At 44.3% G+C, this 13168-nt stretch overlaps 1 protein-coding gene across 5 annotated transcripts in view; it reads right to left on the bottom strand.

The window, feature by feature from the left end:
- Akap6 (A-kinase anchoring protein 6) overlaps positions 1-13168 on the bottom strand; it is a 432548-nt gene that overhangs the window by 199562 nt on the left and 219818 nt on the right. For 4 of the 5 annotated variants that reach the window (XM_029540880.1, XM_029540881.1, XM_029540882.1 and 1 more), the window contains 2 exons: positions 5066-5162; positions 3786-3952 (listed from right to left, as the gene is read on the bottom strand). In XM_029540880.1, the coding sequence (XP_029396740.1) occupies positions 3786-3952; positions 5066-5162 (264 nt within the window). The remainder of the gene's footprint in view (positions 1-3785; positions 3953-5065; positions 5163-13168) is intronic. The other variant, XM_021201844.2, reaches the window with a different exon arrangement.

The following is a 13168-nucleotide window of genomic DNA, read 5'->3' as shown; positions in this document are numbered from 1 at the left end:
CCAGGTTCAAGACCCACCAACCATCTCACACTTCTGAGTCTTTAACATGCTAATCTCTCTGCCCATCATTTTCACATTGGCAAGTATCTTCCCATCCTTATTTTAAAGAGTCAACTCCTTCTGTATCTTTCCTTGATGCTTCTCCCTCATCTACTTAGAGCATCTTGTTCCAGTTTCTATTGGAATTTTATCAAATCCGTTGTGATCATTTGTCTCTTGTGTCGTTAGACTGCAAAAGCTTCTGCATTCCATTTGCCTGTTTAGGAATTACTCTGCGCAAGGCTCTGGCCTGCACACTGCGTTTATGTCCTTGCCGGCTTGAAGCTCATTTAGTGGGCAGGCCGGCCCCAGTCTTCAGTGATCCTAATGCTTCTGACTCTTCAATGCTAGGACTGTGGGTATTCCGCAAAACACACCTACTCATTGTAAGCATTCTTTGAACTAAGATGACAGATATTTGAGGAAGAAATTATCTTTACCCCTTCAAAAATTTTTAAAGATATCATTATGTTCTACAAGGGTCGAGGAGATGACTTAGGCATGTCACAGTTCACATGTGGAGGGCAGAAAACAAATTAGGAGCAGTTAGCTTTTTGAATCCCACTACGTGTGTCTCCCAGAGATTAAACCCAGGCCAACAGGCTAGATGTCTCCACACTCTGAGCTTCTCGCTGGCCCCGTCACCAAAGACACCTGGTTGTGAGTGACAGCCATTTAATTCAAGCACTCTAAGTCTGTCTCCTTGAAATTTAATTGTCCCAAGTCTAAGAGAAACAATTCATAAACATTAAACAAATAAGAAAACGAAATCCGATCTTTCCCCATTATATCCTTAACCATGAGTTTATTTTACATCCGTCCTTGAGTATGGCTGTGTTTGTCAGGGAAGTCTCCTGGCTCTGCAGCTCCCAGGCTCCCCGTGTGCAGACAACACACACAATCTCTTCTTGTCAGTGTTCTCATTTGTGTGGTGACATGAAGGTACCACAGAGCAGAAATGTCTTTCTAAGGACGGGTCTGTTCTTTGTAAGCTGATGAAACTCGAGACACTGTCTCTTCTGCAGTGACTCACACGCAAGGGTTTGTGGTTTGTCTTCTCTTTTCCAGAACAGGCACAGGGATCATCATGGGTCAGGGGATTCATTTCCCCTCCTCATCCTTAACTTCAGGCCGCCCCTTCCCAACGCACCGTGTTGGGAAGGCCCTCATTTTGGCCTTTTAAACAATTTTTAACTTTTACACTTTATATTTACTCTTTTTTTTTCCCTCCTTATAATAGTTCTCAGTCAAGGTAGAGACTTAGAAAAGTCAAAGTTATTGTAAAATACATAGCTAAATAGAGGTATCATCTACTTTTTACAAAGCCCTCTAAAACACTGCTCTCTAATGGCCTTGTAACATTTTGCCAGAATAAAATGTAGCTCAGTTTAGTCATACAACCCTAGTTTAAACACTGTAGCTGGTACCATCTGCTATTTAAGTAACAATGTCTCAGACATCCTCCCATTCATTGATTATACATGTGTGTGTGTGGGGGGGGGTGCAGTAAGCCTCTTACAGGGGATCCTGTTAGAACGCAAGGAAGGACCTGTGCTGGGAGGAGAACACTGATGTTGTCTCTTTTTCTCTGGCTCAGGAAACAAGCTGACTGAAACCCAGTCCTGTTGAACAGCTTTACCTAACCACAGCACAGCTCTCCCATCAGTCTGAGGTGCATGTCTCTGGAGATCCCTGTGGTATATCATGTCCACCCTCACTCACATAAGTCATCCACCCCTGCCTCATGACTTATACACAGCCGACAGTGACACACACACACACACACACACACACACAGCAAGCCAACAGCTTCCTCCTCGATGCTTACATCCTTCTCAGACCACACTACTCTGTGGCATGCATGTCACTCCCTCACGGCAACCCTCCCTCAACTTCCCTGAATCTCTTCTCTCTTCTGCCCTGCGACCTGTTTCCCTTCATTGGTTTTAATAGTACAGTCTCAAAAGCATCCTGACCCTCCCTTCCCACAAGCTCTCTAACAGCTCAGTGCACACCCAGGAACATTTAACCCAGGCAGCAGGGAGCAGAGAGTGGAGAGAGAACAGGGGATCTAAGTCTGAAAGTGCAGACTTGCGCCCTAGCTCTGAGACTTAGTGGCTGTGTGTCCTTAGGCAAACAGGTTAACCTCTCTGGGGTCTCTTCACTGTGTTTAGTGTTTACTGTGATGGCGGAATCCAGGGCAGCCCGTGAAAGGGACCTGGACTTGACAGAGCTTTTGGGTTGGTTTTGTGGTATTGCCTATGTCCCCATGCATGCTAGGCAAGTACTCTACCATGAATCTACTACCTCTCAACCTCTCTTTCTGTTAGATAAATAAAACACAACCCAGCTTTTAGTCGTGTGCTTTCTTGTCATTCCAGCTCCACTTCCACAGTGAAGCCATTGCCAATCAACTGCTTCCTCTGCAAGCAGATGTCTGCTGACTATAGTCCGGTCCCTGGTGCTAGCTGCAGCTTTGAACCTCCCATCAGGTCACTTCCTAAAATATGTGCTCATGTGCCATGCACCCCTCTCTCTCTTTCTTTAAGTGTTTCCTGAAATGTGACCTCCTCCGGTTGGGCTGATCTCACCGTTCAATTCTGTTCCCAACAGATCAAGGGAATCCCCTGAGCTTTTCACAGGCTGCATGGTCTCAGTGCTGTGAGACTGGCTTGGGTTCCTGCTCTGCCTGTATTAAAAGTCTGAGTCTCAGGGGGCACGGTGGGTGCTAGCTCACTCTGAGGAAGACGCTCATGCCCGCACGTGCTGAAGAAATGTGGTTGGAGAGTGTTACTCGCTCTGTCCGTGCCAGGAATAGAAACCATGAACTTTTCAATCTGTCTCCCCTGTGCTACAATATGTTCAGATCCTGAGTCTACCAGGCAACTAATTTCTGGAGTCCCTTTCACAAATTGAGAAACTGTTAAGAAAATGTCAGATTAATAAAATTGTTTTCGACATTGTAAATCCAAAGAATACCTTTACGACAGTAGTATTCCGACTTAAAAGGCACCTCACTTAATGTTCAGCGGCATATGTTCCACAGACTATTTTGTAAATCCAAAATGGATAATCAAAACATGCCAATACTCATTTTTGTTTTTTGTTTTTTGTTTTTTTAAAAAAATACTTGTTGTATTCGGTGCATGCACCATTATGGAGAAGTTACACTCTGAGCAAAAAGATTTGTAGCAAAGCACATGACCTTCTTCCCACTACAATGACCATCCCCTAATTAGGCAATGCATCTGATAGTCATTAACAGGAATGAGATAATGAATCACTTTCTCTCTTCTTTGTTAATTTGCTGTAACCAAGCGGCTAATGGATGTCAGAGCTGAGTGATTGCACTGATTATAGTGATTTATAGTTGCAACAAAACAATTTAAAACCATTCTGATTATTCATGTTAAAGATGCTTTATGTTTTGTTTACTAAATGTTTTATGATCCCCCCCCTTCCTCCCACCCCCGAGAATCCTGTCCCCCTTCTGCTCTGCTACTTTGTACAAAGGGACCTCTTCCTGGAAAACTTGAAAGTTGTCGCCTTTTGTTTTGTTTTCAGCCAAGATATATATATATATATACATACATATATATATGGAAGGAGAGAGAAAGAGACGGAGGAGTTACAAAGTTTACCCACTAGAAACGAAGAGCCTTAGGGGTGGAAAGAAAACTTCAGTGGTGCCTAGTTCAAAAGAAGACAGGAATAAGAGGGAATAAGGCAAACTTCAAGCCACTTACCTTGGGGCTCCCCGTCCCCTCCTCGTCCTCCACAGACACATCAGTAGCCAGTATCTCGGCTTTGATGGTGTCCAGAGCTCTGAGAATCCAGCTGTGTTGCCGTTTGATTTGCCTCTGCAGCTCCTTCCATTGACTTGCAATCATCTTCAGCATGTCCTTCAGTCCTTCTCCAAAGGAGAGAAAGCACAAGTTGTGGGCCCGGCTGCATCTTTCCTGCTACGGGTTGTGACAGAGAAAACTGGGTGGCTACTTCAAGCCCTACACATGCTTCGAAATGACCTTCCCGTTGCCGGGCACTTGCCACCCAGCACTGAGACTGGCAATGGTAAGACATAACAACGCAGAAACAGGGCAAGCGTACGCAGAAACTGACGCAGACTCGGTGGTTTGGTGCGAACAATAAAAGTGGGACAGATCGTGATGTGTAAATGTCATTAACACTATAGCTTCACACCTCCAGTATAAGGCCCTGGGTTTATCTGCGTGGAGACTTCCTAATGATTAGAAAGAAAGATATCTGAAAACAGATACAGGTAATTCAATTGGAAATACAGTAAATAGGCCAGAATCAAGAGACTGCTATTTGGCATTAACACATCTGCTTAATGCGGTTCTTTTCCCGTTTGTACAGTAAGTGCGGGGGGAGCGGGGGAGCGGGGACCTTCAACTCACCCTGGTTTGTTGTCTTCAACTATCAGGATAAGAGGAACCATACAAGAAAACTTCTTTTTGCTCATAATGCATTTTTTCATAAATTCATCAACTTTGGTCTAAGAACTGGTTGAGGGCCTAAGCCTCTGCTAATGCAAGGACCTACAGAGAATATGCCCAAGGTCCACATGTGTGAACTGGCAGGGAAATAATCAGATGTGTATGGGCAGCCTGCCTTATACCCATAATGATGTCTATGTTCACCCTAGTGGGCATGCATTGTGTCTATAAGAACAGCTCTCATTCATTATCTTAATGTTACTTCCAGAGCTCCTACATCAAAAAGCATGTCAATGTGAAGTTTGCAGGAGTGTGATTTCAATCGGAACTCAGGCGGATGGCAAGCCCCAAATAAAATGAACAGACCGTTGGGAGGCAGTATTTCATCTTATAAGTATCACAGCATTGTATGCAGTATATGAAACATTTATAAATCTTGAAGGTCAATCTGATAATGTAAATATTAATAATACATAAGGAAGTGAATATATGCAGTAATTTACGGCAATGCTTCTTCATTCTTAATAGTCTGGAGACATAAAGACCCGCAATATTTCAGGAGGATTTACCTGCTTTGTGAGATGCAACGAGCTCAAGAAGTTGGTGTCCTTCTTCCTCCACGGCTTCCTTGAGGGCACAGTGACTGTCTACGTTCAACTTAAAGCTCTGAAAAGAAGCACAGGACCCTCAGGCTCTGGGCAGGCAGTTACACACGAAACACGCATGCAGAATTGCTTGCTACTTTTTATCAAGAACCACACGGCCCTATTTACCCAATAGACAGACTAATTTGCAATACTAAAAGCTATTGATATTTGGGATCTGGGCTTTAAATGTTTCTGTTAGACTAGCAGAGTGCATCTGTTTGGTAACTGCTCGACAAATGTAGAAATTCATTACAATTTTATGAAAAGTCACATCCCATGGGCTATGCAGAGAGTGGCAGTGTTCAGTAAAATACAGCAAATTCCCACTGTACAGGTACGCTTTCCTTCATGTTTAAGAACCATTAGTAATGCAAGTCTTTACGAATCCAGAGAAGTTGGCAGCAGAAAAACGCAGTAGCCTTATGTCACCTAGATGCACCCACAAATGCAAGGTCATTTGGTTCCTCTCTGTTCCTTGACTCTGGAGGAGCCACAGCACAGAGAAGGGCAGCTGGCTGCTAGAGTCCAGATTCCAACTCTTTCCAGACTTTTTTTGCTCTTTAAAAGCTTGTTTCTTATGGTGTGATGTTGCCTTACAAATAAGTAGCATGAGATTTCCCCTCATGACAGTCACTGACTTCTCTCGAGGTTCATATCAAATTTAGTCATTGCTTCCAGGAAGCCTCCCCAGATACACTTGGTGGTGGTCATTCCTCTCCTCTTCCTCCTCCTCCTCTTCCTCCTCCTCCTCCTCCTCCTCTTCCTCCTCTTCTTCCTCCTCCTCTTCTTCTTCCTCCTCCTCCTCTTCCTCCTCTCCTCCTTCTCCTTATATGTGCTGCTACTGTAGAATTTATCAAGCATCTGCTGCTGTATTTCCATCTTTAGCTTGCAAATTATAAGCAGGTTAATGATTGCTAGTGTCACAGACATCTCACACACTAGGGTTCACTAGTTTGTGGTCATATCCAACATTTGCTGAGTGTGCCCAGTGATGCTCTCTACTGGGAAGTTTAGATATTTTAAGAAATTCAAATGGTTTCCAAAACCCTTTTCCAGCTCTGAAATGTTATAAGGCATTCCAACCACAGGAGTCCAGAGTAGGAAAATCACAGCACCCATCAGCAACCAAATCATTCCTTAGTCTTTGGGGAAAGAATTCATTTCTCAGCTTCACTAATTGGAAATACAGTGTGCTAAATATTGGCTTCTCGTAATAAGTTTCCAAAATATGCGATGTGCTTTTTGTTTGTTTGTTTGTTTGTTGTTTGTTTGTTAAACGTTATAGGACAATACATGAATCTACTGTACTGTGCTTGGTATTAAGCATGTCTAAATAGGATCAGGTGACTCCACACTGGATTTCATTTTAATTAAAGAAGTGGGATAACCACACATTGTAGATCAGGTCTTCCTTCCGTGACTCGCGTACCATCTGTGGTCTATGATGTCAAGTCAGGCAATGGAGACTTGAGGACCAAAGCCCGTGGACTTTGGCGTTAGTGGACAACCGAACCTGGGGAATGCAGCCTGGGTTGTGGTTGTGGTTGTGGATGCCCAGGGGTGAGTCTGCACTGTTCTTTTCTTCCAGGAAGGAGGGGGCTTTTATAAGTACCATAGACAGAGAGAGACTGAAGACAGAGAGAGTATGGAACTAAGAGAGATGGCCATGTAACATAGAGATCAGTTTTTGAACTGGCGCGATTCAAAATGATGAATAATGTCACCCAACCTTCTCAGTAAATACAGTAACATTTCAGCTCAATATGCCAGGAAGAGACAACATCTGGCTCCCTGCATACTGTTCACCATTTCTTACATTGTTCCGTCTGCTGCAGGTATTCAGTCAAATCAAAAAAAACAAAACAAAACAAAAAACAAATAAAAAACAAACAAACAAACCATGTGGTGCTCAGAAATCTTGATCCTTCCTTTTAAACATAATTATTTAAAAAATACTTCAGATGTATTTATTTTATCTGTATGGGTATTTTTTTACCTGCTTGTATATATGTTCACTGTGTGCATGCAGTGCCTTTGGAGGCCAGAAGAGGGAGTTAGGTCCCCTGGAAATGAAAGTGTGGATGGTTGTGAGTCTCTATGTGAATGCCGGGAACAGAACCTGAGTCCTCTGCAAGAACAGTAAATGCTCTTAACTTCTGAGCCATCACTTCAGATCCCTCAATACTTCTGATCAGTTCAATTAAGGCAGCACCCATGGATATCTAAATGTTTACTACCTTATAGTGAATCATAACATCCTTTGCTTTCTGTCCCTGCTGTGGGCTGCCTCTACACTGGAGAAATGCCATTTAGACTAGGGCACACAGGTTTCAGAAATGGAAGCAGAGAGAAGAGAAACATCTAAGACAAATTCGCCAAACTTTAGGGAGAAACCTGTTGTAAACATTTCTACATCACTATAAATTCAGCCTGGTGGTGCCTTTGGCTCACTGTTTCCCTGTACCAAATGTCTCCTGATCACTAGGTTTCAAAGAGGCACATGGGCCTCTGTCTTGGTGCCAGAGAGAATGGAGGGACCCAGGAGGATGGCAGTGTGACTTCACAGAAGCTCAGACTATAGAGCAGATGCGTCTGGAAATGGCTGTGCTTCAGGATGATGAGGAAACATTTGATTAGGAAATTGGAAAAGACGAGGTTATTATTAGGAATGAGATAATCTGATAAGCTCGATGTTGTATAAAAGAGTCATTTAATATAACTATTACCCAAATGGCGCATTATTGCTTGATTTCAGGTGTGCCCATTAACCATTAATAATATCAAGTAAGGAATTCGCAACAGGCCCCCAAGATGGCAGCCAAGCAGGCGCATTAACAGAATTGTTAGTGAGATCTCAGGCTGTTAGAGGATCCTTCAATACACTCTCCTTGTGTAGCCTCCACTTCTCCCTAAAGAAGGGTTTTATTTCTTTTGTGAGTTTGTTCTTTTCATTAACCCCGACAGCTGACCGTGTCTCCATCCTTAGCTGTTAGGGTATTTTCTCCAAAATGCCTGCAGTGTATACAGCCCTCTGCAACACCCACACCACTCCCTGACGGTGCAGAGAATTCTCGAGACTGAATTTATGCCAAGACCATTGGCATTATGGCCTGGATCCCAGGGAACACTGAACAGTTCCTTAGAGGAGCACGAAGAGGCAAGAAGAGCACAACCAGGGGCCTGGGAGAGCCCAGGGAGGGACTATGAGAGCAGGGGGGGCGGGGCTGGACGAGCCGGAGGAGGGGCTGGGAAAACTCGGGGAGGGGCTGGGAGAGCAGGGGGCGGGGCTGGGAGAGGCAGAGGAGGGGCTGGGGAGGGTGCGGTTGGGGGCTGGGAGTGGGTTCTGTGGGGAAGGGACTTGTCAGCAAGCCAGTCACCTTCACTTCAGTTCTGAGGACTCATGTGATAGGAGAGACCTGACTCATGCAACTCCTCCTCTGTCTTGCACACTCACAGTCATACACACACAAAAGTTAATTATAGATAGATAGATAGATAGATAGATAGATAGATAGATAGATAGATAGATAGATAAAGTGTCCGGGCCAGCAAGATAACTGTGAAGGTTAATGTGCCTGCCAAAAACCTGAGTTTGATCTTGAGAACCTGATCTCTAGGATAAGGAGAGAACAAGCCGTGCCCCACTAAGAATTCCTCTGAGCCCCATCCTGACCCACACACACTCTCCCACCCACACATATGTTCACAAAATAAATAGATAAATATGCCATTTTTTCAAAACAGTTTTTTCAATAAGAAGATCCAATAATTGAAACAAATACTGATGATCTATTACTCTGATGACATTAGCCGAAATACTCAACAGAATGGAGATAGAACCTGTAGAGATCATATCCAGTGAATAGGCATGGCCCCTGGTTGAGGGATGGGGCCACCCATCCATTGCAAAAAAAAAAAAAAAATTAACCCAGAATTGATCCTAAAGGAAATGCAGAGACAAAGACGGGAACAGAGACTGAAGGAAAGGACATCCAGAGACTGCCCCACCTAGGAATCCATCCCATCTGCAGACCCCAAACCCAGACACTGTTGCTGATGCCAAGATGCGCTTGCTGACAGGAGCCTGGTATAGCTGACCCTGAAAGGCTCATGATACAGAGGATGCTCACAGCCAACCATCAGACTGAGCACAGGGATCCCAATAGAGGAGCTGAAGGGGATTGCAATCCCATAGGAAGGACAACAATTATCAACTAACCGGACTCCCCAGAGCTCCCAGGGACTAAACCCAAAGAGTACACATGGAGGGACCCATGGCCCCAGCTGCATATGTAGCAGAGGATGGCCTTGTCTGGCATCAATGGAAGGGGAAGCCCTTGGTGCTGTGGAGGCTTGATGCCCCAGTGTAGGGGATGGTAGAGGGGTAAGGCAGGAGTGGGTGGGTAGGTAGGTGGGTGGGGGACCAACCTCATAGAGGCAAAGGGGAGGAGGGATGGGATGGATGAGCTGCAGAAGGGAAACCAGGAAGGAGAACAACATTTGAAAAATAAATAAATAAAATAACCAATAAAAAAAAGAGAGAGAGAGAGTTTTAAGACAACCAGAAAAAAAAAATCCCAATTATTGTAAGTTAACCAATGGGCAATGGGGTTATTACAACTTCTGGCATGAACAGCTTTTATAGACCTGTATGTGTTGTAAATTCAGAAAACTCGGGTACCATGACTAAAACTGTCCATAAGACTGACAAAGTAGATAGTGTATGTGGAATGAAATATAGGAAATGGGTGTGGAAATGATCACTTCTGAGGGATCTTCCAGGACCAGAAACATGGGAATGACCACGTTTAAAGGCTCAAATGTCCACAGTGGTCTCATCCTTCTGGCATCTCATGGTGAGGGCAGAGGCCCAGCTACTCTGTTGGCACTGTGTGTGTCTACCAGGTCCCTGAGCACTGTGTGTGTCTACCAGGTCCCTGAGCACTATGTGTGTCTACCAGGTCCCTGAGCACTATGTGTGTCTACCAGGTCCCTGAGCACTGTGTGTGTCTACCAGGTCCCTGAGCACTGTGTGTGTCTACCAGGTCCCTGAGCACTGTGTGTGTCTACCAGGTCCCTGATATCATGCGTACCAAAAAGAGCCCCAGATACTTTCTTGAGTGAATTTTACTTTTTTCTAAGTGTATATTATATATGCCTATATATTAGTATATCTTCGAGGTGTATTTTTATACATGTATAGAATACATTCATTGAGCAGTTCCTACCAGATTTACATATGTAAAAAGAAACTCTACATAGCCACAGTCCTGGGGCAGCTTATGGTCTAGTCCGTTGGGTCATAGAGATAGGCCAAAGTGTAGCTGTATGACCTAGCATAGAATACATGTGTAATCGGGATTCTATGTGTGATACCAAGTGGTAGAGCCTTTTGCCTCAAACAAAATGGAGCAGTAATAGCCTTGCCCTATGGGATCCCAGTTTGTCTAAATTAAAATATAGCCAAGTATAAAAAGGCCAGACCTGGATAACGGCTGTGGAAGCCAGCGAGATCCAGTCACAGCGGGGCCTGCAGAGAGCTCATGAAGAATGTGTGGACTTGTACGCAGGTTGGGAGAGGCCCTTCCGGGACACAGAAGCAAGGAGCTCCGAGTGCTCCGTGACGCCGGGGGAGACTGCAGGCCGGGGCACCTCAACTGTGACTGCACAGGACTTTACCCCAAGAATCATGAAAGCGCCACGGTGACATGCCAGTGACGTGAGCGGCTGGTGCCGACCTACAAGCTAGGAAGAGCTTGCTGCCTGCTGCATACAGACTTGGTTGTTGAAGGACACGCTGGAGACAAGCTGGGCGTTTTAGGAGGTTGCTGTGGTGAAACAGGCCAAGTGTTTCTGTGGGTTCATAATCTTTAATTAGATAAAGGTACGCTTTTTCTTCTAAATGAATAGAAGAAAGAAAATTGGAGTGAATCTTCTGTCTTTCTAAGTTTGTCTCCGTGTGTGAGAGCAGCATGTGCCGGATTCTAGTTCTTTGGCTGTTCTGATGCTAAATACCAGAGGTTATTAGTCAGGAGTCTCCAAATGTGAAAGGCATGTTGAACTGATGAACCTTACTCCCACTGTCACTTACGGAGATGGCTCACATGCAGATGAGTAAGACACTTGGTGACAACTTCTTCACACAAAGATTTTCATTCCCTCAGAAAATAAGAACAAGGCTTTTCGGGGGGTGGGGTGGGGTTGGAAATAAGTGTTTAGTTAGAAAGCCAAAGCTTGAAGTCATTACCGCCTGCCTCAGACCGTCTCTGCTTGGGAGCCACTCTGCACTGGGCCAAACAAGAGCTATTTGCTCTGTCAGAGGGCCCGGGCAAGCAAGCAAGTCATAATCAATCATGAGGAGTCCAGGAACTCCTACTCACCAATCCACAATGCAGCCACACAAGTGAGAAGCCGGTTCTCACAGTATAGAACGCACCTTTCAAAATGCCATGTATAAAGTGAAGAATGAGAGCTCTTTCAGTAACTGTTTAAGCACCTCTTAAAAGCTGGTAAGATATATCACAATCTTAATGACTAGGCAGTGCATGCAAATATATAGAGGGTACAAACAAAAAATGAAGACCAAATTATTCAATTAAATTATAGATGTCAATGTGTACATACTCTCATTGCAAAGACAAAGACGACTCTGTTGATACAATTTGCAAAACACATGAAACTCAAGAAGAAGGAAGACCAAAGTGTGGATACTTCTGTCCTTCTTAGAAGGGGGAACAAAATACCCATGGAAGGAGTTACAGAGACAAAGTGTGGAGCAGAGACTGAAGGAATGACCATCCAGAGACTGCCCCACCTGGAGATCCATCCCATAAACAACCACCAAACCCAGACACTATTGTGGATGCCAACAAGAGCTTGCTGACAGGAGCCTGATAAACCTGTTTCCTGAGAGACTCTGCCAGTGCTTGACAAATACAGAAGTGGATGCTCACAGCCATCCATTGGATAAGCACAGGGCCCCCAATGAAGGAGCTAGAGAATGTACCCAAGGAGCTGAAGGGGTTTGCAGCCCCATAGGAGGAACAACAATATGAACTAACCAGTACCCCCAGAGCTTCCTGGGACTAAACCACCAACCAAAGAGTACACATGGTGTCTCTAGCTGCATATGTAGCAGAGGATGTCCGAATCGATCATCAATGGGAGGAGAGGCCCTTGTTCCTGTGAAGGCTCTATGCCCCAGTGTAGAGGAATGCCAGTGCCAGGAAGCAGGAATGGGTGGGTTGGGGAGCAGGGGGAGGGGGAGAGGATAGGAGATTTTCGGGGGGGAAACTAGGAAAGGAGATAACATTTGAAATGTAAATAAAGAAAATATCTAATAAATAAATAGATAGATAGATAGATAGATAGATAGATAGATAGATAGATAGATACATACATACATACATAGATAACTGGTAAGATATATCACAATTTAATGACTAGGCAATGCATGCAAATATATAGAGGATACAAACAAACAATGAAGACAAAATTATATCAATAAAATTATAGTTGTCAATGTGTACATAACCTCATTGCAAAGACAAAGACGACTTCAAGAAAACATATGGAACATCAATGTTTCTGGAGGACAGTGGAGTCCGAAGTTAGAACGGTTTGATCTCAGGAAGAAGGCTATGCTTAGGGACTTTTTGAAACACGGTGAAAACTCTACCTTATGGTTGTGAGAATTAGAGACAATGAGCGGAAACCATTAGCATGGTCTGGCCATGAATAATGCTTAGAAGAATTCCTGTAGAGCATGTGTGCACGTGTGTGTGTGTGTGTGTGTGTGTGTGTGTGTAAGTGAGTGCTGTGCACCTGTGGTATAGGTGTGTGATGTACACATGCCATTCAGTCCACAGGCTCACGCTCATTCTTTGGAGGCCTGAGCAGCACAGGACTAACGCTATTGCTCTTCATTGCCACGAGAGAGAGAGAGAGAGAGAGAGAGAGAGAGAGAGAGAGAGAGAGAGAGAGAGAGTGAGTATGGCTTCATAACTTAACTGAGTTTTTTTTTTA

Source organism: Mus pahari, chromosome 7 (genome assembly GCF_900095145.1).
Source record: "Mus pahari chromosome 7, PAHARI_EIJ_v1.1, whole genome shotgun sequence".
NCBI classification, from domain to species: domain Eukaryota; kingdom Metazoa; phylum Chordata; class Mammalia; order Rodentia; family Muridae; genus Mus; species Mus pahari.
Note: the sequence above shows the minus strand (reverse complement) of the source record. Positions and strands in the feature narration are given on the sequence as shown.